The sequence below is a fragment of the Empidonax traillii genome, unplaced genomic scaffold (genome assembly GCF_003031625.1).
Source record: "Empidonax traillii isolate 1590-97213 ecotype Southwest subspecies unplaced genomic scaffold, ASM303162v1 scaffold7:size3022706, whole genome shotgun sequence".
In the NCBI taxonomy this organism is placed as follows: domain Eukaryota; kingdom Metazoa; phylum Chordata; class Aves; order Passeriformes; family Tyrannidae; genus Empidonax; species Empidonax traillii.
In genome coordinates, this window is record NW_020955200.1 from 2,551,226 (window position 1) to 2,573,183 (window position 21,958).

The following is a 21,958-nucleotide window of genomic DNA, read 5'->3' on the forward strand; positions in this document are numbered from 1 at the left end:
CCTGCTCTCACTTAAAAAAAAAAAAAAAAAAAAGCAATGTATAAATGAAGAAAACACAAACTAGCAACTAGCAACTACAACAAAAAGTGTTCCAAAAACCTGACACAAATTAAAAAGAACGAAATTAACAAACAAATAAAAAAATTCAGAATCAGTCATTCTCATCTGTCCTGCAATTTATGGAGTTTAGTGGTTTAAATGCAATGCAAATCCACTAACATAGAAACACCACAATAGTATTGCTTTAGAGACAAAAACAGGAAAAAGTTGCTCATCCTTTCAGAAGGATTCTGGAAAACTGAAAATTAATCAAAGATTAATACAAACTTTCAATTCTGGTCAAACGCAACCTGGATCTCATTCAGTGTGCTGGATGAAGTAAGAATTCATCTCAGTGGTAAGCCACAAGAACAGCTTCGTTTAGAACAAGAGAAACTCAACAAGCCCCACAAAACAAGGTCAAAAAGCCCTAGCCAAAAAAAAGCACCACAAACAAACTGATCAGCCAAACAAAAACAGCCCTCGACTGCACTGTGCATTTTTCTGATGAGTTCTAATGATCTAATCATTACCTAGGAACTAAATTTAAGGCATCTGTTGCAAAAAGAAGTTTGTGTATTTAAAAAACCACTATCCTCAAGCCTCACAATAAATGATAGTATTTTAATCTACGGTGTGGTACAGATGAATGCAATACTCCTCCTCCTCCCCTTCCATGAGATAATATTGTTACTTTCTCTGATGCTTTCTTGTTGCCATGGCATCCTTTCTACCATAGGTCTTTTCACCCTTCTGTTATTTCCCCAGTTGACGTTCAGCCTGTGGTCATCTTACCCTGAGGTCGAAAGCTTACAAATCGGTGTTCATTTTTGAAATTATACATTTGATCTGTTGAATAATGTTTATCACACCAGACCTCAGAGAGTCTGCTTTAGATAGGAATACACAACATTGTTTCTAAGCACACGAAGACTGAGATTGTCCTCGGACAGTGAGCAGTTCATCCAAAATCTGTGTTTGTATGTGTTTGTTCAGCACCTGGCACTAGGGTTCTGATCACAAGGAGACTGACTGTCAAGCACTTTAATGTCACTCCTTCTACTTGAATGCTCAATTTGTTCTCTCAATTTCCGTGTATGTCTGGCTAGGATGCTCATTTTCCTGACATATAACCTATGCTGTGGCATGCATCTCCTTCAAAATGTTTGCCTATCCACCTCAGAGATTCTTGGCTCATACCACCGAGCTGTCTGGAGACAGATACACCTAGAAGGAGACACCTGCCCAAGACGAAAATCTTTGTTTCCCAAGAGCATCCTTTCAGCCTACCTGCCTTCAAGTCCTTAGCTTACGATTGCTACCACCGTCCCCTCGGCTGCACAGGGCGAGCTCGAGTCTCAAGCAGCTACTTCCCAGCCACTCTGGCTTCGCTCCGGGCGGCCCCAGCCCCGGCAGCGGAACCCGAGCTGCAGTTCCCCGGGAGCCAAACCGGGTCCTCGCACCTGTTACAACTACAAAGTCGGGGTCAGCGCACGGGAAAGGCGATTCTTGCTCCCAAAGCGCAACAGGTCTCTTCGCACCACCCCCACCCGGCAGCGAAGTCACCGGGTGCGCGGACGGAAGATCCGCGGTCGCGGTCACTCACCGGCGGCGCGGGCGAGGAGGGTCCTCCGCGTTTGGAGGATCCGCGCCGAGAGCTGAGCCGGCGCCAGGACTCGGCCAGGCGCCCTCGGCCCCCGCTGCCGCCGCTGCTGCCCGCCGTCCCCTCGGCGGCGCTGCCCCGGTCCGCTCGCCCGGGGCTCAGTCGCCTCTGCCCCATGGCCGCGGCTCGGCTGAGCCCCGCCGGTCTCCCCGCTCCTCTCCGCGCCTCCCTTTTAACGCTTTACCGGCGCCGCCGAGGCTCGGTGGAGGGGCGGCGGGGGGGTGGGGGGGGGGGGCGGGATGGGGAGGAGCGGCGCCGCCTTCCCCTCGCCGCTGCGGGACTGCCCGGGGGAGCCTCCCCCGGTGCGGGGCGAGCACCTCGGCCCGCGGGGACGGACCGCGCGGGGACCGGGGAGCGCCTCGCTCCGCCCGGGGAGCGCTCGGGACGGCGTCGTATCCCACAGCATAGCCAAGTTGTAACTTGAGGACGGCCGTGAGTTCAGAAACTGGCATGGGAAGAGAAAGGGTCAGACAGCTGTACTATGCTTAGACATGACAAGTTATGACACCTGTTCACCTCCTGCCTAGATGTTAAGAAAAATTTGCCAAGAGACTTTTTCTAATTAAACTACATCAGTAGTTCTAGTGAAATAAATTAGTAGTTTCCATATAAAGTATTCCCAAATAAAGTATTACATAATAAAATATGGTCATTCTTAATATCCAGCAACAGTCACAGTAGCACAGCTTCCACACTAAGCCCAGTGTTTGCCCTTCTGTTTACACTTAGGAGGCTAGAAACAGCAAGTCGAGCAAAAGACGACATGGTTCCTACTGGTATTATGACACACCTTTGGGGGGGCTGCTTTTCTTTCTTAAAATCGACAAGGAGCATCTCTGAAATTAAGTCTCTCAGCTGATGCTGGAAGGGTTTCCTGCGGTGCTGGTCAGAGTCCTGATTCAGTACGCTGTACCAGGCACCTTAGGAATAAGCGCATCGGTTCATGAGCTCTGCGTGCTGAGCACAGGGTGCAGTGCCACAGAGAAAAGCTGCCTTTTCTCTGCCCTCCGAGCTCATTGCAGCATATCAGCATACAAGCTCAGGCAACAGCATCGCAAGGTAAATATTTCATTTTCAAAAACCAACTAAAATAAACCCCCAAAAAAACAAACAAAAAAAAAAAAATCAAAACAAGCCTACATTGACACTCTGTTTTCTAGTAATCATTAAAAACACAGTGAGTGTTTCACAGGCATGAAATCATTGAATGCATTTATGATTTAACTCTTTTTACAAAGATTTCTTAGAAGACAATCTAACTGAAACTAAAACTACTACTTTCTCAAGTAGCTGAACTATTTTAAAAAGATGATATGACATGATGAATGATATTATTCTAGTTATAACCACAGTACATGAGTGATTTATGAAAGGATATATTTTCTTCACGGAGTATCTAATGTCGTAATAATAAGCAAGAAAGGTAAGTCATAGTTTCCAAAGAACATGCTAAATTCTTTATTAAGTATGGGTTGGAAGCTAATGATTAAGGACTTTGTTGTGGCTTTAGGTAGTCTGATGGTCTCCAAACTCTTAAGCACACTCTAGACTGATTAAATACCTTCCATTCAGGGGAGACATGTTATGGGGAGGGCCTTTTCCTTCCAACATCTGTAACTATAGCAAGTTGCTTCATTTGGGTGAACTATGCTCAGAAGTGCTTTTAGCTTTGTTTATTCCCCTCTGAGGCACATCAGCACTTGGTCAGCTTTGCTGATCATGTCATTAGTTTTATTATTTTTAATGACATTATAGATGGCTTCCTCTGATGTCTCCTCTATCTGCTAGTAATAACTATCAAACTTCCCAAATCACATGTTTTTCTTTAAATATGCATTAGAGAAATCTAATGGTTTTCAAAGCCCACAAAAATCTGCAAGCAAGTTAGCTTTTAAAAAGTCAGATTACATCAACCTCAGAAAACAAACTCTTACGGAATTTTTTGGGAGGGTGGGGAATAAGAATCTCCAAAGGAATTAATGGACAGGATACAAAAATACTTATGTTACTATGTTGGCTCCCCACATTACTAATTTGTTACTGGTCTTGTTTAATTCTTTTCCAAGTGTAATATGAAGTTTGGTGCCTTCACCTGTTTAGCTACACAGACAGCAATGTACTACTTATTCAGCTCACAGTACCATGTAAGATAGAAGAGAAAAGCAAGCATGTGTTCTTATTTAAGATAAATATAGCAAACATAGCAAAATAATAGCCAGACTATTTTAAATAAGCTGCAAACTTCAAACTAAAATAGAACAAAACCACAACCAATACTAACTAAACCTCAGTAAGTCTAATATACAACACAGGTCATTCCAGTAATATCAGTAAGTCAAATTTTGTGAAAAGCAAATCACACATTTATAGAAATGAAAATACTGGTTTTTTCTGATGTTAATATTGAAGTTTTAGCACAGAAAGCTTCCTCATTCTTCTTTCTGTCCATAATTAATCGAAACCTGATGGTCCAAAAGAAAGGGCAAGGAAAACCTCCATTTTTTGTTGGACATAGTGGGGAACATAGTTATCGAAGATGAGGACAAGGCTGAGGTATTTAACACCTTCTTTACCTCAGTTTCCAACAGTAAGACAGGTTGTCCTAAGGACAGCTGGCTTCTGGAGCTTGTAGACAGAGATAACAAGCTGAATATCCCACCTATAATCCAGGAGGGAACAGTTAGAGACCTGCTGAGTCACTTGGATCCTCACAAGTCTACTGGACCAGATGGAATCCACCCTAGGGTGATGAGGCAGCTGGCAGAAGAGCTTGCCAAGCCACTCTCCATCATTTACCAACAGTCCTGGCTCTCTGGGGAGGTCCCAGACGATTGGAAGTTGGCGAATGTCACACTGATCCGCAAAAAGGGTCAGAAGGAGGACCTTGGAAGCTATAGACCTGTCAGCCTGACCTCAGTGCCTGGCAAGGTTATGGAGCAGATCATCCTGAGTGCAATCACACAGCAGCTACAGGATGGACAAGGGATCAGACCTAGCCAACATGGGTTTAGGAGGGGCAGGTCCTGCCTGACCAACCTGATCTCCTTTTATGATCAAGTGACCCACCTGGTGGATGAGGGGAAGGCTGTGGATGTGTCTATCTGGACTTCAGCAAAGCCTTTGACACTGTCTCCCATAATATACTCCTGAAAAAGCTGCAGCCCATGGCTTGGACAGGGGCACTCTGTGCTGGGTCGGGAACTGGCTGGAGGGCCGGGCCCAGAGAGTGCTGGTGAACGGGGCTGCATCCAGCTGGCAGCCGGTCACCAGTGGTGTCCTGTTTAACATCTTTATCGATGATTTAGATGAGGGGATTGAATCCATCATCAGCAAATTTGCACATGACACCAAACTGGGAGAGAATGTTGATCAGCTGTAAGGCAGGAGGGCTCTGCAGAGGCACCTGGACAGGCTGGAGAGTTGGGCTGATTCCAGTGGGATGAAGTTCAACAAGGCCAAGTGCCGGGTCCTGCACTTTGGCCACAAAAACCCCCTGCAGTGCTACAGGCTGGGCACAGAGTGGCTGGAGAGCAGCCAGATGGAAAGCCACCTAGGAGTTTGGATTGACAGGAGGCTGAACATGAGCCAGCAGTGTGCGCAGGTGGCCAAGAAGGCCAATGGCATCCTGGCCTGGATCAGGAACAGTGTGGCCAGCAGGAGCAGGGAAGTGATCCTTCCCCTGTACTCAGCACTGATGAGGCCATACCTGGAGTGCTGTGTCCAGTTCTGGGCCCCTCAGTTCAGAAAGGATATTGATGTGCTGGAGCAGGTCCAGAGAAGAGCAACCAGACTGGGGAAGAAACTCAAGCATAAGTCTGGTGAGGAAAGGCTGAGGGAGCTGGGGTTGTTTAGCCTGGAGAAGAGGAGGCTCAGGGGAGACCTCATCACTCTCTACAACTACCTGAGAGGAGGTTGTAGCCATGTGGGGGTTGGTCTTTTCTTCCAGGCAACTATCAGTAAGAAAAGTGGCTATGGTTTAAGCTGTGCCAGGGGTTTAGGTTAGATATTAGGAAGAAATTCTTTACATAGAGGGTAATCAGGGGTAATCAGGCAGTGGAATGGGCTGCCAAGGGAAGTGGTGGATTCTCCATCCCTGGAGGTTTTTAAGATGAGACTGGATGTGGCGCTTAGTGCCCTATTCTAGTAACCACAGTGGTAGTAGATCAAAGGTTGGACTTGATCTCAGAGGTCCCTTCCAACTTCGCTGATTCTACGATTCTATGATTCTGTGATCTAAATGCCAAGTACCTTTTGTATAGACCATCACAAATTTCAATGTGTTGCACAGTCTGAGAGCATTTAATGCAATGTGTTTGTTTAATAACCATATACAAAGGATTGGTCTCCAACATTTATACAAATATTTATGCACATAAACATAGTATCACATCCTAAGTCTATTCTACATATCCTTGTAAGTGTTGCTGTTACGGCCTTAATTAGGCACAGTATATAACTGGCAAGAAAGTATTTTCAACCCTAGCGGACAAGAGATGCATGACTGCATGTTATGTGCACAGTTGGCTAATATCATTATTTCTGCCATTCTTATTCTACCTACAAACTTATTTTTCACAGTCATTTATAAGTTATCATCATCATGGCTAGGCTTCGTGAACGAAGATTTGAGAAGGGCTCTGCCCACGCTTGCTACAAGCGCGCTGATGGCTAAAAAGGCCAATGCGAGATAGACAAGTCCAGTTGCAGAAGGCGCAGCAGAAAGACTCCCCAGGTGATATCAACAAGACGCGATTCTTTCTGCGTTGTCTTTTCTCCTCGAGAGTGATCCTGCGTGTGTTCTCAAAAGCAGCAGCAGCGTTATAGATGGTGTGTCTCCAGGCCTCCCGATTGGAGGGCTGGGTAGACCAATGGTGGTGATCAGTATGGCCAAGGCTGAGGGATTGTTTCAGGCAGTCCTTGTATCTCCTCTTCGGGGCTCCTCTCTTGCGGCAGCCAATGGCAAGTTCTCCATATAGCACGATCTTAGGGAGGCGATGGTCCTGCATCCTGGAGACGTGCCCTGCCCAGCGCAGCTGTGTTCTCAGCAGCATGGCCTCAATGCTCGTGACTGCTGCCTGTTCAAGGACAGGCGTGTTGGTCACATAGTCAGTCCAGTGGATGTTTAGGATTGTACGGAGGCAGTGCTGATGGAAGCGTTCTAAGAGACGCAAGTGGTGGCGGTAAATGACCCAGGATTCAGATCCATATAAAAGAGTAGACAGTACAATGGCTCTGTAAACACTGATCTTAGTACTTTTCTTCAGGTGTTTGTTTTGCCACACTCTTTTATGGAGTTTACCAAAGGCTCTGTATGCCTTTGCTAACCCGTTGTCAATTTCTGCAACAATCTTACCATCTGAGGAGATTATGCTTCCCAGGTAATGAATTGCTGAACTGATTTAAGCTCTGTTTCACCAATGGTGATATGGGCATGGTGGAAGACTTCCTGAGGTGCAGACTGATATAAAACTTCTGTCTTCTTCAAGCTGACTTCCAGCCCAAAAAGCTCAGCAGTCTCTGCAAAGCAGGATGTTAAATGCTGCAGATGTACTTCTGTGTGGGCATTGATAAGTCTCTCCAAATATTTATCAAGAACTACAAGAAGGCATGTCAATAGGTGGTGACAGAACTCCGTTTGCCTGATTTAGATCTTCTAGCCTAGCAGCGGCCAAGACCTGTAAACCATTTGGGACAGTTTGAACTGCTGAGAGGCTTGGGACAGTCGTTCAAGACCGATGAAAAGATTTTGTTTCACTTTGCATTAGCAAGACAGAAGCTATAGAGTGATTTTTGCTGGAACAGGCTACTGGAGGTCACCTGGTCCAACCCTGTCCTTAAAGGAGCTTTGTGTAGATCAGCTTGCTCAGCGCTTTGTCCAGTTAGGTCTTGAAAAACCCCAGAACTGAAGATTTCATTGCTTCTTTGGACAATAGAATCATAGAATCATAGAATCATAGAATCATAGAATCATAGAATCATAGAATCATAGAATCATAGAATCATAGAATCATAGAATAGATTGGGTTGGAAAAGACCTCCAAGATCATCAAGTCCAACCCCTGATCCAACTCTAGTTACTATATCATGGCACTAAGGGCCACATCCAATCTCTTTTTAAAAACCTCCAGGGATGGTGAATCCACCACCTCTCTGGGTAGGCCGTTCCAATGCCTGATTACCCTCTCTGTAAAGAATTTCTTCCTAACTTCTAACCTAAACCTCCCCTGGCAGAGCTTGAGCCCATGTCCCCTTGTTTCAGTGCTTAAGCATGGTCTCGGAGAAAAGGTGTTCCCTTAGAGATAATTGGAATTTCTCACACTCCCACTTGTGGGTTTTTTTGCTTCTTGCTTCATCATACAGCTTCAAGGACATCCTGGCCTCATCTTATCTACACCTTCCCATTCAGCAGCTGAACACAGCAATACAGACTCCCTGTAGGCTCTGTCCTTAAGGCTGAACAAGCCTGTTCTCCCAGTCTCATCTGTCACGTGGACTAGGTCTTCTGCAAACATCTGGAAGCAACCTCACATTTTCCAGTCCTGTTGCTCAAAGGAGAGCCTCAGCCACCCCAATATCTGCTGGAGACACACTAAAGCCAGGCAAAAGCAGAGTTTGCCTTCTTCAGGATTCTGCTCTAAAGAGTCCCATAAGATAATGACCTGAAGCAGAGGGAGGTCTAAGAGTCGTAGTTGTTATTCAAGGATCACCTCCTCCAAGCTCCAAAGCAGTTGACTCTGATGAGCAAGGAAGTCAGAGAAAAAACCTAGAGGTCTACATGGCTTAACAAGGAGATTAGGGCAAAACACAAAAGTGAATGAGAGTATACAGAAGGTGAAGGCAGTGACAGACAGCCTGGGAGGAATGCAGAGATATTGCCTAGCACACAGCATTGACATTGGGAAAGCTGATGCCCAACTGCCATTGAATCTGGCAAGGATTTCTTGATGAAAGGCCTGTGAATGAAAGCCTTGTAGATCTTTCATACTTGTGGTATAAGAAATAAGCAGAAAAGCAATCATAAGCATCATTTTGGCATCATCTTCTTGTCAGGGAAGAATTTATTTGTGTATATATATATGCTTCAGGCAGACTCAGATTCCTGTCCCAGCAGCATAGTGCTGCCTGAGCTGTTATTGAAAGTCTTTTGTGGGACTGCCGTCTTTGCAAGACTGCCATTGCTGTGATGTTGTAGGGTGCAGGCAACTGACTTCTGGGCTTTTCAGGCTTGTAGTTCTGCAAGTAGTTCTGCTTTTTGCCTCAAATTCATGAGATTCCTTTTCAGAGTGTAGTCCATAAGGCAAAGTACTTTGCCAAACTTTCTTTTCAGTAAAAAGCAATTCCTTACTAAGTTTCCTCCTACTACAGAGAAAAAAAAAAACAAAAACACACCAAAACCCCCCAAGAACTTAAGTAAATTATTCCCTTCCCTTAAAATGGGAAGAAAAATGTTTTATGTTCTTTCATGTATCTACTGTTAAGAGTGGGTCATACATCTCTGCCTTTTATCACCTGCATTATGGAAGATTTTTCTATTCTCTAGTTTGTAGAGTTTTAATTAAAACAGTTAAATACACCAGAATCAAAGCCTTCCTGGAGCTGTCTTCAGAAGTTCTGTACTACAGATTGCTCCTTATTGTTTGTATTTCCTAACTAACACAGGCCTTTTTGTCCTTTTTTTTCCTTTTTTATACCTTCCCATTTTGTAGAGAGAGAGATAAATCAAGGCAACTTCACTAGTAGTGACTGGTGAATACTTATAAAATTCTTGTTTAGTTCAACCATAACATGTTATGAGAGAGGCAAGACTCTAACACAACACAGCTTTGATTTTGAAAGGAGTGACCAGTCTTAACTGCTTGCACAATGAATGAAGGTGATCAAACACTTTTCTGTAATTAGGTAGTAAAATCAGCCCTGAAACTCACTTAGAATTCGTATTCTGAATATGCAATGAAAATATCTCAAATTCTAGATTTTAGGTAATAAAGATATTTTTGTTGAAATTACTGGAAATTACCCCACAGTACAATTTATTTTCTAAAGCACAAATGTACAGCAATCTCTAGGTCTTGAAGGCTATTAGTGGAACCTTTTAAATGAAATACTGTTTGTATCATTGGCAGAAAAAAAAGCGCTATAAACTACATAGTAATAGACTTCTTGTTACAAAACAAACTAAACACTGGATTAAAAGTTTGTTGGGTTTTTTGTTGGTTTTGTTTGTTTGTTTGTTCGTTTGTTTGTTTTAATTCCATAAAATGTGAAAAATGTGGAGGCAGAGCTTTATTCTACCAGAACACCAGAAAATTAACTTTATATTTTGATGTTCATCTGAATCATCATCAGATAGTGGGCTAAATGCTAAATAGAACAGCACTGTCGCAAATTTATGTCTGAAAAATTCAGTTAGAGTGACTTCCGGTGTGTCACAACAACTTTAAAACTGAGTCAGGTGTTATTATCCTCTATCCACTTAATTTCATCTAATGCCTTAGCCACCTGATCGTTCTTACCTTGCAGTGTTTAGGCAGGATGACACTGGGAGCAGATGTTTGTTTCCTGAGTTACTACTGGAAGAAGCAGTGTGGAAGAACATTGGTGATTAGTAACTTCTCTTTCTAAACCAGGCCTGATCACCTCATTGAACCATGACAGGACAAACAAAGGCAAAATTTTATGATTTCTAAGAAGCCTTTAGTGTAGTGTTTATTCAAGCTGAACTCCTACTACAGAGGGAAGTCATTTTGAGCACACACTGCAAGATAAAACTTTCAACATTTAAGTTTTAATTATGCTCAGTTTTTCTTTCTCCCATCTGTTCACATCAAAAGGTCACAGTCTCACTACAACATTGTCAGAAACGTTTGCAATACCTTAGAGAGTGAGCAGACACCATGAACGAATACTCTACAATGTTTTTTTCTAAGGCTGTCATTCATCTTTGGCAAAAAACAGGCAGCAATATCAGAACAAAGCAAAGAATTGCTCAGCTTGGAATTTAGCCTATTTTTTACATAGTTGATAAATTGAATATTCATTTCAATACACATTTAGCACTTGGTAGTATAACATAAACAGAACATCTGATGGCACAATGTATTTGTGCTTAGACAATGAAACTTGTCTGTAACTCAAGAAGTGAACGTTTTTTGTGAAATTACAGAGAAGCTACAGGTGTTCATCCTGCCTTCAGGAGAGGGGCCCATAGAGTTCAGATATATATAAAGGATAAGAAACAATGTTCCTCTTAGGCCTCATGCCTAAGATAAAATATCAAAAAACACTGTGGCATTTCACAATATTTGTTCTTTTGTTTAAAATATGCTACTGTCAATGGAGACAAGTAAAGAAGTCAATTATAGCAAGTCATTGAATCACAGAACAATTTGAGTTGGAAGGGACTTTAAAGATCATCTCATTCCAACCTCCCTGCCATGGACTGGGACACCTACTACTAGATCAGGTTGCTCAAAGCCCCAGCCAACCTGTCCTTGAACACTTCCAGTGATGGGGTATCTACAACTTCTCTGGAAAAACTTCCAGTGTTTTACCATCCTCACAGTAAAGAACTTTTCCTGGTATTTAATCCAAATCTACTGTCTTTCATTTTAAAGCCATTTGCCCTTGTCTTATAACGACATGCCCTTGTAAAAAGTCCTTCTCCAGCTCTCTTGTGGGCACCCTCTAGGTACTGGGAGGCTGTAAATATGTATTTCCAGGCCTTCTCTTCTCCAGGCTGAGTAGTTCCAGCTCTCTCAGCCTGTCTTCATATGTGAGGTGCTCTAACCCTCTGAGCATCTTTGTGGTCCTGTGGACTTGCTCTATGTCCTTCTTATGTTGGAGGGTTCCAGTTCCAGGTGAGGTCTCTCACAAGAGCACATTAAAGAGGCAGAATCACCTCCCTCGACTTGTTGGCCATATTTCTTCTGATGCAGCCAAGGATATGCTTGGTTTTCTGGGTTTTGAGTGGACAAGCAATTATGAAGACTTGGTTACAAATATCTGCTAAGTATTCTGATCTGTATCATAGGTCAGACCATATTACTAGTTACAACTGTCAATGATTTTTCTTCACCAATATAAAACTCAAAGACAATAACAGGAGTTGTACTTTTAAAAATAACACTTTCTTCAAGAAGTATAATTTATCTTCACACAGTCATTATTTTAAATCGCACTTTCACAAACCAGCAGTAATTACCATCCTAGACTTAAATAACTTAGTGATAATGCCATTCCACAGTTTATAATCCTTCAGTCACCAAGTAAGGCACAATGGTATAGTGAGATTAATCTCAGTACTATTACTGAGCTTTAAAAACCCAGGCCAGTATTTGAAAACCGAGTGTATTTCCTCAGCGTATAAATTATTCACTCCTTATTGTTACTTAAAAAACCCAGGAGTACTAATTTGCCATATGCCCAACATGGAAAAAATGTCTTCTACATTGGTCAGGAGTAGTTTTTATTCCCTTGATTAATTTCTCTCAGTTAAAAAAATAAAAAATATAGCAAACTAAGATGTTCCTGTGCAAGTTTATCTCTACGGCTTTTGCACCCCACTATAGTAATTATATTTTATTAAGTGTATGCAAAACTTTGAGGCACACTAGTCTTAAACAGGTGAAAATGCTGGACTCCTCCCTGTGAAAATTTTGTATTGCTGAATTAATTGTCACTCAAATTGTGAGTAACAGATCTTTTCTGACTATATGGTTGGCTGTCAGGGATACAACACTAAAGTACCAAGGAGAACAGAAGGGATGCCAAGGTTAGTCCATTCGGATGAAATGAAATTGAATTCTTGCTCTGATTTTGTATCTCCATTTCCCTGTTAGACTATTAGTGCCCCAAATAATAACTAATTTACAGTCCTGTTCTCTCATAACAATGCTTGAGTGGCAGGGCTGAACACTACACAATTCAGAAAACAATTTGCAAGTAAGGAAGTGCAGCTTCCAGGAAAAGGAAGGGAAAATATTTTTTTTTTTGTTATTTATCAGATTTTCTTGTACAGTGTACAGCAGTTCTCTGGCCCCTGCAATACCCTTTTTATTTAGTTAAGGAAGAAGTAGAAACCTTCAGTGTGAGTCCAAGAGATCTGGAAAGCTTGGCAATCCTGAAGGATTTTTTTCCTCACTTTTCTTTGTGCCTAAAAGAGAATTCCCGCCCTTAGAAAACCCTCCAATACTGAGAGATCACCAGCTTGAATGAGATGTATGTTTTTCTGATAGATAGAACTGGTTTATCTAGCCCACAAAAGTTATTAATTCATCTCTCTAGATAAACACATCATAATCTTTATCCATCACTGTAGGTTTGCCTTCATTCCCCTGGAGTGACACCAGAATTGCTTCATCTCGCTCCTAAGCATCAGTCCTTGAAGAAGAGAAACTCTGAAGGGGATCAGTATTGAAATGGTCCAGCCAACATTAGCTATCAAATACATATGAGTAATTCCATGATCTTTTAATGTAATTCTTACTTTTGACACCTGGCAGATGGGAGTTCAATAATTTAGGTATTATTCACATACATAAAGACTATGACTTTTATTGAGTTGAACATCATAACATTTTCTTTCAAATAAAATGAAGATCTTAACCCACAAAAGCACTAGGACCCATACTGAACTTTTAAGTCTATAAAAGTGCCAGTGATTTTCATTGAAGCCATCTGCTTCATGAAGTATTGCTGAATATCCAAGTACTGCTAAATGAAGTACAAATGTGGCGGGTTTCATTTTTACATCACCAGCATTTTAGATGAGAAAGCTGGTCCTATATGTTGCGTTTGGTAATAGTGTTATTAGATACAATCCCAGAATAAAAAATGTGTTTAATTCTGGAGCTATATACAGGTTTAAATAGATCAGCACTTGAACCTTTACGAACTTTTGCAAAATAAAACCACTAACATAAGTCTGTTGTTTTCATTCCTTTGATTATAACACTTTGGGGGAATTTAAATAATGAGTAGAAGAAATTAGTGTTTTATGCACACTTCAAAGTCAGGAATAGACCTATAGGGGCCATTTTCTAGTTAATATATAATAAGCCTTAAACTGTTAAGTGTTACACTGCAGTACAAAGTTGTTGGTATTTCAACACAGTTACAAGTAAAAAGGTTTTTTTTAGTCTTAAGCATATAGAACAAAGATTTTTTTCAAGACTGGGTTAAGAAATAAAACAATTGACTTATTGGACTTTTATCTCCTTAGCCTACACAAGATATTTTCCATAATTAGTGATAGACATCTTTTTAACTCCAATTGTAACTTCTGAATTCTGGAAATAATAGTTACCATGGTACCCCAGGTTCCTTGAGTGGATTAACTCTCTCCCATATTTGGTACTGCTGTCTTTTAATATGATCAAATACTCAAAATAACTGATGAGTTATATCAACAAGAGAAGGCTTGCTATCACCTAACCTCCTTTTCTACTGAAGCGGCGGTTACTTCAATCTTACAGCAGAGATATATGTTATATTAAAATACAGATTAATTACTTTTTAACCTATTTTTTAAGATATAGACTACAATGTAGAAAGACAGTTAAGCAAAGTTTTCCAGACTTTTTTTTTTTTCAAATACTTGACCATTTGATGCTGTAGATTTTAACAGAAATAGAGAAGTTGGTGTATGAATGCAGTAGGTACGGATGGAAAAACCTGTATGTCCCCTTAGATACACGCATCTTGATGCTTACAAGTAGGTGTGTGTATGCATGAATAAAAGAGTAAGCAAATGAAGACCATGAGAGATCAAGTGTGAGGACGTAAAATCAACTTGCTTAAAGATTTCATAAACAAGTCTCACATTTTCCATCCAAAAGTTTTTAAGCGGAGTTATACTGCACTGCTTTTCCTGCAACATGTGTGTATAGTTCTTAGAGAACATTTGACAATGAGAACATAGAGCTCAGAGTCCAAAAGTCCCTGTAGCCAGCTGGAGCTCCAGATTAAAGCAAAAAGATAGAGGAGCCAGCACCTGTGCCACAGTCCTTTACTTTGGCATATACAGTAAGCATCATCTTTATTTTTCCTAAAACTTACCTCACTCAGCCAAGGAATTATATTGTTTAAAATGAGCAGTCCATATGAGTGTAAAAATTGGATTCAATGTACATACAATGCAGCTGGAACAGGAGCGTCTGGTAGAGGGTAGGATAAAGAGAACGATTCATTGTTTTTACAGGTATAGAGCTATAAATGTACTATGTGAAAATTTTATTCCAGAGGGTGCCACAACACAAAATATATCTTATAAGTTTCATTAGCTAGGTTATTCTCTTGTAAAAAATACCCTAATACCAGTAGCACTTCAGGAGAAGGGTTTTTTTAACATTCAGATGTTATAAGCAGGTACTGATCATTTAAAGGGATTTCACTGAGGCAGAGTTCTTTCAGGTCTGACCTTGTATTAAATCTACTGTAATAAGAGGGAAAGGGCATTCCAGGGGCTGTGTGACAAAATTCAGGAAGACAGCACTATTTTAGCTCAGTTTATTAAGAAAATAGTGAGCTTGGGGGTATGAGGGAGAAGATGGGGAGATGAAAGAAAGGAAGATAAACAGACAAAAAAAAGAAGATAAGCCAAAATGATTTTACATGAGGCAAGGAAAAGAACAGTATGCCAGAGAAGAGCTGTCACAAATACATGGTGCATAGGGGTGAGGAAAGTGATCTTTTTTTAACTTCAGGGGGTCTTGTACTCCACTGAATTCCCATCCTATTAAAAATGGAATTAAAATGGATATTTGTTCTTTAAGGGATATTAGAAGTTTCTGAAATCACTCTTGACCAAAACAATTGTGTACTTACACATCAGTAGATACAAGTGAAAAATCAGAGGTATAGCTGGTTAATACTGTTTTCCTGGCAGTGTAAATGCCCTACACATCCAAAGCATGGCCAGTATACCACTCCATTGCAATTACAGAGATTGTGGGGAAACATTGGGCATAATTCCTGCAATCACTTGCCAAAATACAGAGAGGTTGTCATTAAGGCCTAGTTAAGCTATGTCAGCTTGCACTAACCTTGCAATATATAAAGCAGAAATTATTTTTGAAAATCCATTATTCAAAGATCATAAACCTGCTTGTAATTTTACTGAATGATCCTGATAAATACAAACAAAAATTTACCAATAAAATGATGCATTTATTTAACATCAGGCAAAAAAAAAATAGCATTGATTTGCATAGCTCCCTAACACCTTCTATAGTATTTTTTAATTAGCCACCTGCTCTTGTTATGCATAACATCTATTTATGATTCTGCAGCTGAGCAATTCGTGGAAGTAATGGTAGCATGAAATGCAGATAGTTTAGTCTGACCCTTTCTGATCACCATCTGTCTCCATATAAAAAATTAGTATGTTGATCTGAGAGTCTGCTGGAGACCTCAAAAGGTAAAAGAGAAAACCCAAACCTAAGCTTTTTAATGTTAACATATTTTTGTATATACTTGAGCAAAGTCATTCAAAGACATTGATTTTCTGCATACTGGTTATGCTATTGCAACAGACTCAGTACCCAGAAATGTTAAGCTGTTTAAAGAGTATGCATAAAATAGGTTTTGGTTATAACTTCCAGAAATAATAATTTAAAAATCTAATTTAGACATATTATAGTAATAAATCAACAACTTCTGACATGCTTCTAGTCTAAAGTTAATGAGAACTTATCCTAGACAAATTGGAAAACTTGCTTCCTAAACTCTCTGTCAATGTGTCAAGCAGTACACAACTCATTTACTGTAAAAAAACACAATCTAGAAGTATTTTCTTAACTTAATGGCTTCCCCTACAGTTTTTTCAGTTAAAAAAAAAAAATCTAAACTACTTATGACAAATTTCTCATTTATTTTGAATACATTTTGAAGAAGGAAGGAATTTTGAAGATATTTCACCAAGAAACCTGTGAAGAGTTAAACCGGAGTAAGAAGGGAAGGGGAAGTACATTCTGCATCCCTAGATGTTTCAAATATAAAAGCACAAGTGAACTGAAGCTGGGACAGAGTCGCTGTGGAATGAAGAGATATACATGCAGAACATTTGAATATCATCGCTCACCAGAATAACTTTACCAAGGCTCAAGGCCTAGCCACATCAGCAAAATTGCTTTTTTACACCAGCAAAAGGAGAATATTCCTCACATTGGAGAATTCTGGGATCTCATATTAAAAATATGAGTTAAATCACCCAGTTAAATAAACAAGAATCAATTTCACAAGAAGCAACGTGAAAGGCGTTCTTATGCTGGACATTAAGACACTTCATGCAGACTTCAGTGAAAACTTATGTCATCTTTAATTATGCTGAAAGAGTGATGAGAAAACCTCTGTACTCTGCACATTAATCAGTACCAGTTCAGGGTGGCTTTGTAATACAGGACATTTTTGAAAAGTATGTGAATCTGATTAGTATTGAAGGACATGCAAAAAATATAAGAAAATTAAGCCTTTTCTAATTGAGTATTATGGGAGGTTTCTCTGTTACTGAAAGTACTAGAGAACTCAACAGACTGCATCTAAGCCCATGTTTGTTCTGCAGGTAAAGATACTTCAAAACTGACGAGTCTCCAGATGTTTTATATGGGTATTCAATGTGCAGAAGGTTTGCAGGATGAAGCACCAGCCACTCTCACGAGTTTTAAGAACTTTTTTGATAATTCAAGACACTTGCATTTTTCTTTCTTCTGCAACTAATTTTATTTTTATTTGTTAATTTAGAAGAAAATTAACTTCAACAAGAAAGCATGTAGATGACAGTTTACTGACTTCAGTGCAAAAAGAAAGAAAAAAAAATAGACACACAAGAGGAAAACAGGAGATGAGAGAGTATTACAGAAGTACTGTGTAAAATAATCACCCAGGCAGAGACTTACATAACCAATACATTGTGGCTTTCATTTGTATTTACACAGATCAATTCCTGTTATAGTCCTGCCTGCTTATTTTTAATGCTCCTGCAGCTGCAGAAAGGAATGAAGGGTTAAAAGAGCTAAACTAAACAGAAATAGCATACATATTGGCAATTTTAGGCTCACAGCTGAAAATTAAGTCATGAAAACAATCCAGCTCTGATGACCTGTGCTATGTTTCTTCTGCAGAGCATGTTTACCGGTACAAAATGAAGCCATGCAGCTACTAAGATTACCAGCTAGTTCTGGTAAGTATGAAAACTTTCCACAGCTTTCCCAAAGAATCTTTAGAGATCAAATGCCACCAGAAAGAAGCACCGTATTGTGGCTTTTAGTCACAGTAACTTACAACTTCTGTTTTCAGTAAGTTTAATAAAAGGGATATGATTCTGTTATTTCCTGCTGAAGCCAGGAGAGGTGGTGGCAGGGATATTTGCCCCACAAATTTGTGTCTCTGCAAAGTAGGTCATTATACAGAGATATTTTATTGCTGAAACTCTCCAGGGCCAATTGTCAAACAACATAGAACAAGCTGCCCACAAGAACAGTTTAAGAGATTTTTATGACCCAGATCTCTTCTTGTCTCATCTTCCCGTGTCTACAGGAAGTTTCTCTGCTGCAGAACCTTCATTTCTGCATCAAGACATGGGTGAAGTTAAAGCTTCTAGTGAGAGCACAGAATCTGACTGACATTAGCAAGGGGCATTCACTAAAATGATGAGAATGGATCTCAAATGGAAAACTTTTTAGGCCAGGCATAAATAATTTTTTTGCACTGACTGAGCTATTCTAATTTAACATATGGGTAGTTAACCTTTCTCACTTGGAAGCCTTCAGCACAGCTCCAGTCAATTTTTTTTTATTGATTTCTCAAGTGTTTTTTCTTTTAGACACAGAACAGAAAATCTCAATTTCCTCTTTATGTGCCCCATGCTATTGCATACCTCACGCTTTGCTCTTGTAAGATATCTGCCCTCACTTGCAAGGATTTAAACAAGAAAGGAAATCAAATGTATCTCATCTATTCTTGATTTAAAGCACAAAGTAAAATTTGCATCATCAGTGCCCTACCTGCCTATCATCCACGGTTAGGAGCTGGAGGATGACAATCCTTGAAAGGAACTAAGATCTTATACCTGCTGAGGAACATAAAGGCAAGAGGGCATCTTAGTATGACTAATTATGACGAAGTATGAATAATTATGACTAAGAATCTTAGTATCACTAAGTTTATCTAATAAACTTCTTAACATTCTCAGGAAAATACATTATGAGGGTTGCCACAGTCCACATTTAAGGGAAGAAATTAACTGTCTGCTTTGATGCTTCCTGGTTGAGAGGAGCGCTTCTTACAGAGATAGTACTGAGTGTTGTCTGCCTTCTTTGGGTCACCTCCTGTAGGGGGCATTTACAGCTAGGTCAGCATTCAGGTGAATGAAGCTGTTTTAGGATGTTGCCTTTCCAAACTGTTGCTTTTAAAGATTATTTTTCCATATAACAGATGTTGAAAATTTAACTATCTTCTGGTAAACTATTTTCCTTATGTTGGTGCATAAGACCTGGAAAGATACATCCCATTTTTCTTGCCAGTAAGTTACTCTCAGGGAAAAAGAAAAAAAAAAAAAAAAAAAAGAGGTGTCTGGCGAAACTGAGCAGCAGCTGTAGCAGCTGTACTGTGTTTACAAAGATAATTTTCCCTCCATAGGTATGAAAACAAGGATATTGAAAAATCTAGGTTCATTTGTCTCATGACATTAAAATTTACTTAGAATATAAAGAATTCTGGTAATTCAAATATCTGAGCAAATCCTATTCTGAAAAATTCATTCATCCAAACAGATGAGCTCTGGGAAATGGAGTTGTTATGACCTCTTTCCCCAATCCGCTCCCCCCCATCCTATTCACTAGTAAGAGCTTTATCATAGCAACTACATACAATCCAATTTTCTTGATCTCCAGCACAGATTATTTTCAGGCACATGGTCAGTCAGGTCTCTCTTATAACTGTTGAAAGACTAAAAAGAAAATTACATGGCTGATCACTTAACCTTGAATGCAAATTAAATGTGACTACAATAGAAACTAGTGTAGGAGAAAAAGAATGAAGAGTCTAAAATGTTTGTTCTGTAACAGCATAAAACTTGCAGTTTTAGGTGAAGACAATCATATGCAATATCTAGCTTAAGAGAGCACTCAGAAGGCATGAGAATTAAATGACAGTGAAGATAAGTCTTGTGCCTCATGACATACACCCAGTGCTGAACTGTAATTTTCGTTCACTTGGAACACAGAGGGGAAGGATACAGTTAACTGGCCAATTAACAGTGGTATACTACACAGAAAAGGGGAGTCATGGTGCCTTTGGCAAAAAAAGGTCAAATTACTGGTTTATTATACTAGCTACTTCAGCAAACAATAAAAACATTACTTTAAAGGCCATTTCTGTAGGAGAGTAAAAGGTTGCAGTATGTCAATGTCTTTACATGAGAGAAGTTCTCTACTTTTGTTTAAGCAAGATTTTAGTAATTCCATATCTTTTAAAACAACTGCAAGCAGTAGAAACTAGAGTTTATTGTGGAAGGAAATCAGGAAACTAAGTCTGAAGTTGCCTCCCTGGGGTAAATTCTTAGGTTGAATTTCAGCACGTGGTCTATTTGCCATGGTTAACAAAGCTGGCTTATTATGAGTGCCTGCATGTTCAGCTACAGGCCATGGTAAAAGTAAGACAGTTTGATTCAGCTTTAATCTCTCTTACTATGGGCTAAGCCCACAAAGAGACTAGGACACATCAAACTGCCTGTAAATACACATTGGCTGACAGTAACTGTGACTCAAACACTCGACGACTGTTATGGAGGCACAAATGCCAGGATCAACTCTTTAACTTAAAGCACTTGAGGGCCATGATGTAAGGTGTGTGTAGACAGGTATTTTGATCTTCAGTGTTGTGTTATGGTGTCAGCCAGGATAGGTTTTCCTAAAAGGTCACACGAACATTTCTGGGCCCTTGCAGGCCATTTATTTTCTTTGTCTCTGTGATTCCTAAAGGAAGACAGTAAATAAAAAGCTCTGAAAACCACAAATCTACTGGCCTGTCATAGACATGAGGTGATCCTCTTTTTCAAGTTTTCAAGCCAGAGGAATATTCTTTTAATCTCTCCTCACCTCCTCTGTGAAAGGAGAGGAAACTCAGGTAATGCACTGCTCTGATGAGCAGATTGAACTCTGTGCAGGAAATTAGAGAAATATTTGACGTAGGAAAGGCCAGAGCACATGTTTCTTCCTAAAACTGCAATGTTTCTTCTTAAATAAGGAAGACTCACAAAGTTTCTTCCTAAGCAAGGGTACATTGAAAATAAACAATGAGTCAGGTCATTAAAAAAGAAAGATAACTATTGCTAGCAAAGTGAATAATGATACAGGAAATATGTATCCGTGGAAAATGTAAATATCTCACCTCATTACTTCCACTCAGCAGCACTCAGAAGAAAGAAACAGAAGTAGAAAAGGAGTTACATTAATGATTTGCTATCCTAACAAGTCCAGGAGCAAGGAGTCTGCACACTGTAAGTATTTATGACAGGAATAAATGACACTACAAAAGTGTCTTTATGTCCTGGACACTTTTTAGAATCTGGCCTACATGATCCTGTGATTATAACAGACTCATTTGATATACGTTTTTCTTTAGCAAGACATCCTTTTAAAGTAAAAGAGTAAAAGTTTACTAAAAAGTATCTGATAACTATTTTGTCAACTGTTTGATGTTCCCCATTATCATGTTCAAAGACTGGGCTCTAATGAGCAAAGTAAGAGGAGGGGAGGGCAGGCAGAGCCCCGACAGCCTTTTGCCTTCTCAATTCCATTTCTGAGTTTATGAAATTGCAGCAAGGCAGAACCAAGCTGCACTCACTTATAAGTACCTCAAAGCTTTGTCTCCTCCAGAGAGAAAAGGATGAAGTCAGCTCTGCTATCCGAAAGTATGATTGTCTCCTATGAATTCTCTGCTCAGCCCTTTTGCCTGCTCTCCACCAAGGTGAAGGGTGACCAGGTGATGGGCTACTACTCTAGTGCTCCTAGCTGGTGGATCAGAGGATCACAGAACAGTTTGGGTTGGAAAGGACGTTTAAAGGCCATCTAGTCCAACATCCCCTGAAATGAGGAGGAACATCTTGAAGATGCTCAGAACCCCTTCCAACCTGACCTTGAATTTTCCAGGGATAGGGCATTTTCCTCTTCTCTGGGTAGCTTTTGCCAGTGTATCACCACCCTCATTGTAAAAGACACTTAATTTTTTTCTTCCTTAAAACTGGTCTAAATTGATTCT

At 40.2% G+C, this 21,958-nt stretch overlaps 1 protein-coding gene across 2 annotated transcripts in view; it reads right to left on the reverse strand.

Annotated features, from left to right (window-relative positions):
* Window positions 1-21,958, reverse strand: part of TRPM3 (transient receptor potential cation channel subfamily M member 3) — a 411,660-nt gene that overhangs the window by 381,629 nt on the left and 8,073 nt on the right. Inside the window, exon 1 of one of the 2 annotated variants that reach the window (XM_027881862.1) lies at window positions 1,646-1,819. The exons of the other annotated variant lie outside the window; for it this stretch is intronic. Within the exon in view, the coding sequence (XP_027737663.1) occupies window positions 1,646-1,819 (174 nt within the window). Of the gene's footprint in view, window positions 1-1,645; window positions 1,820-21,958 lie in introns of those variants that run through there. 2 annotated transcript variants of the gene reach the window in all.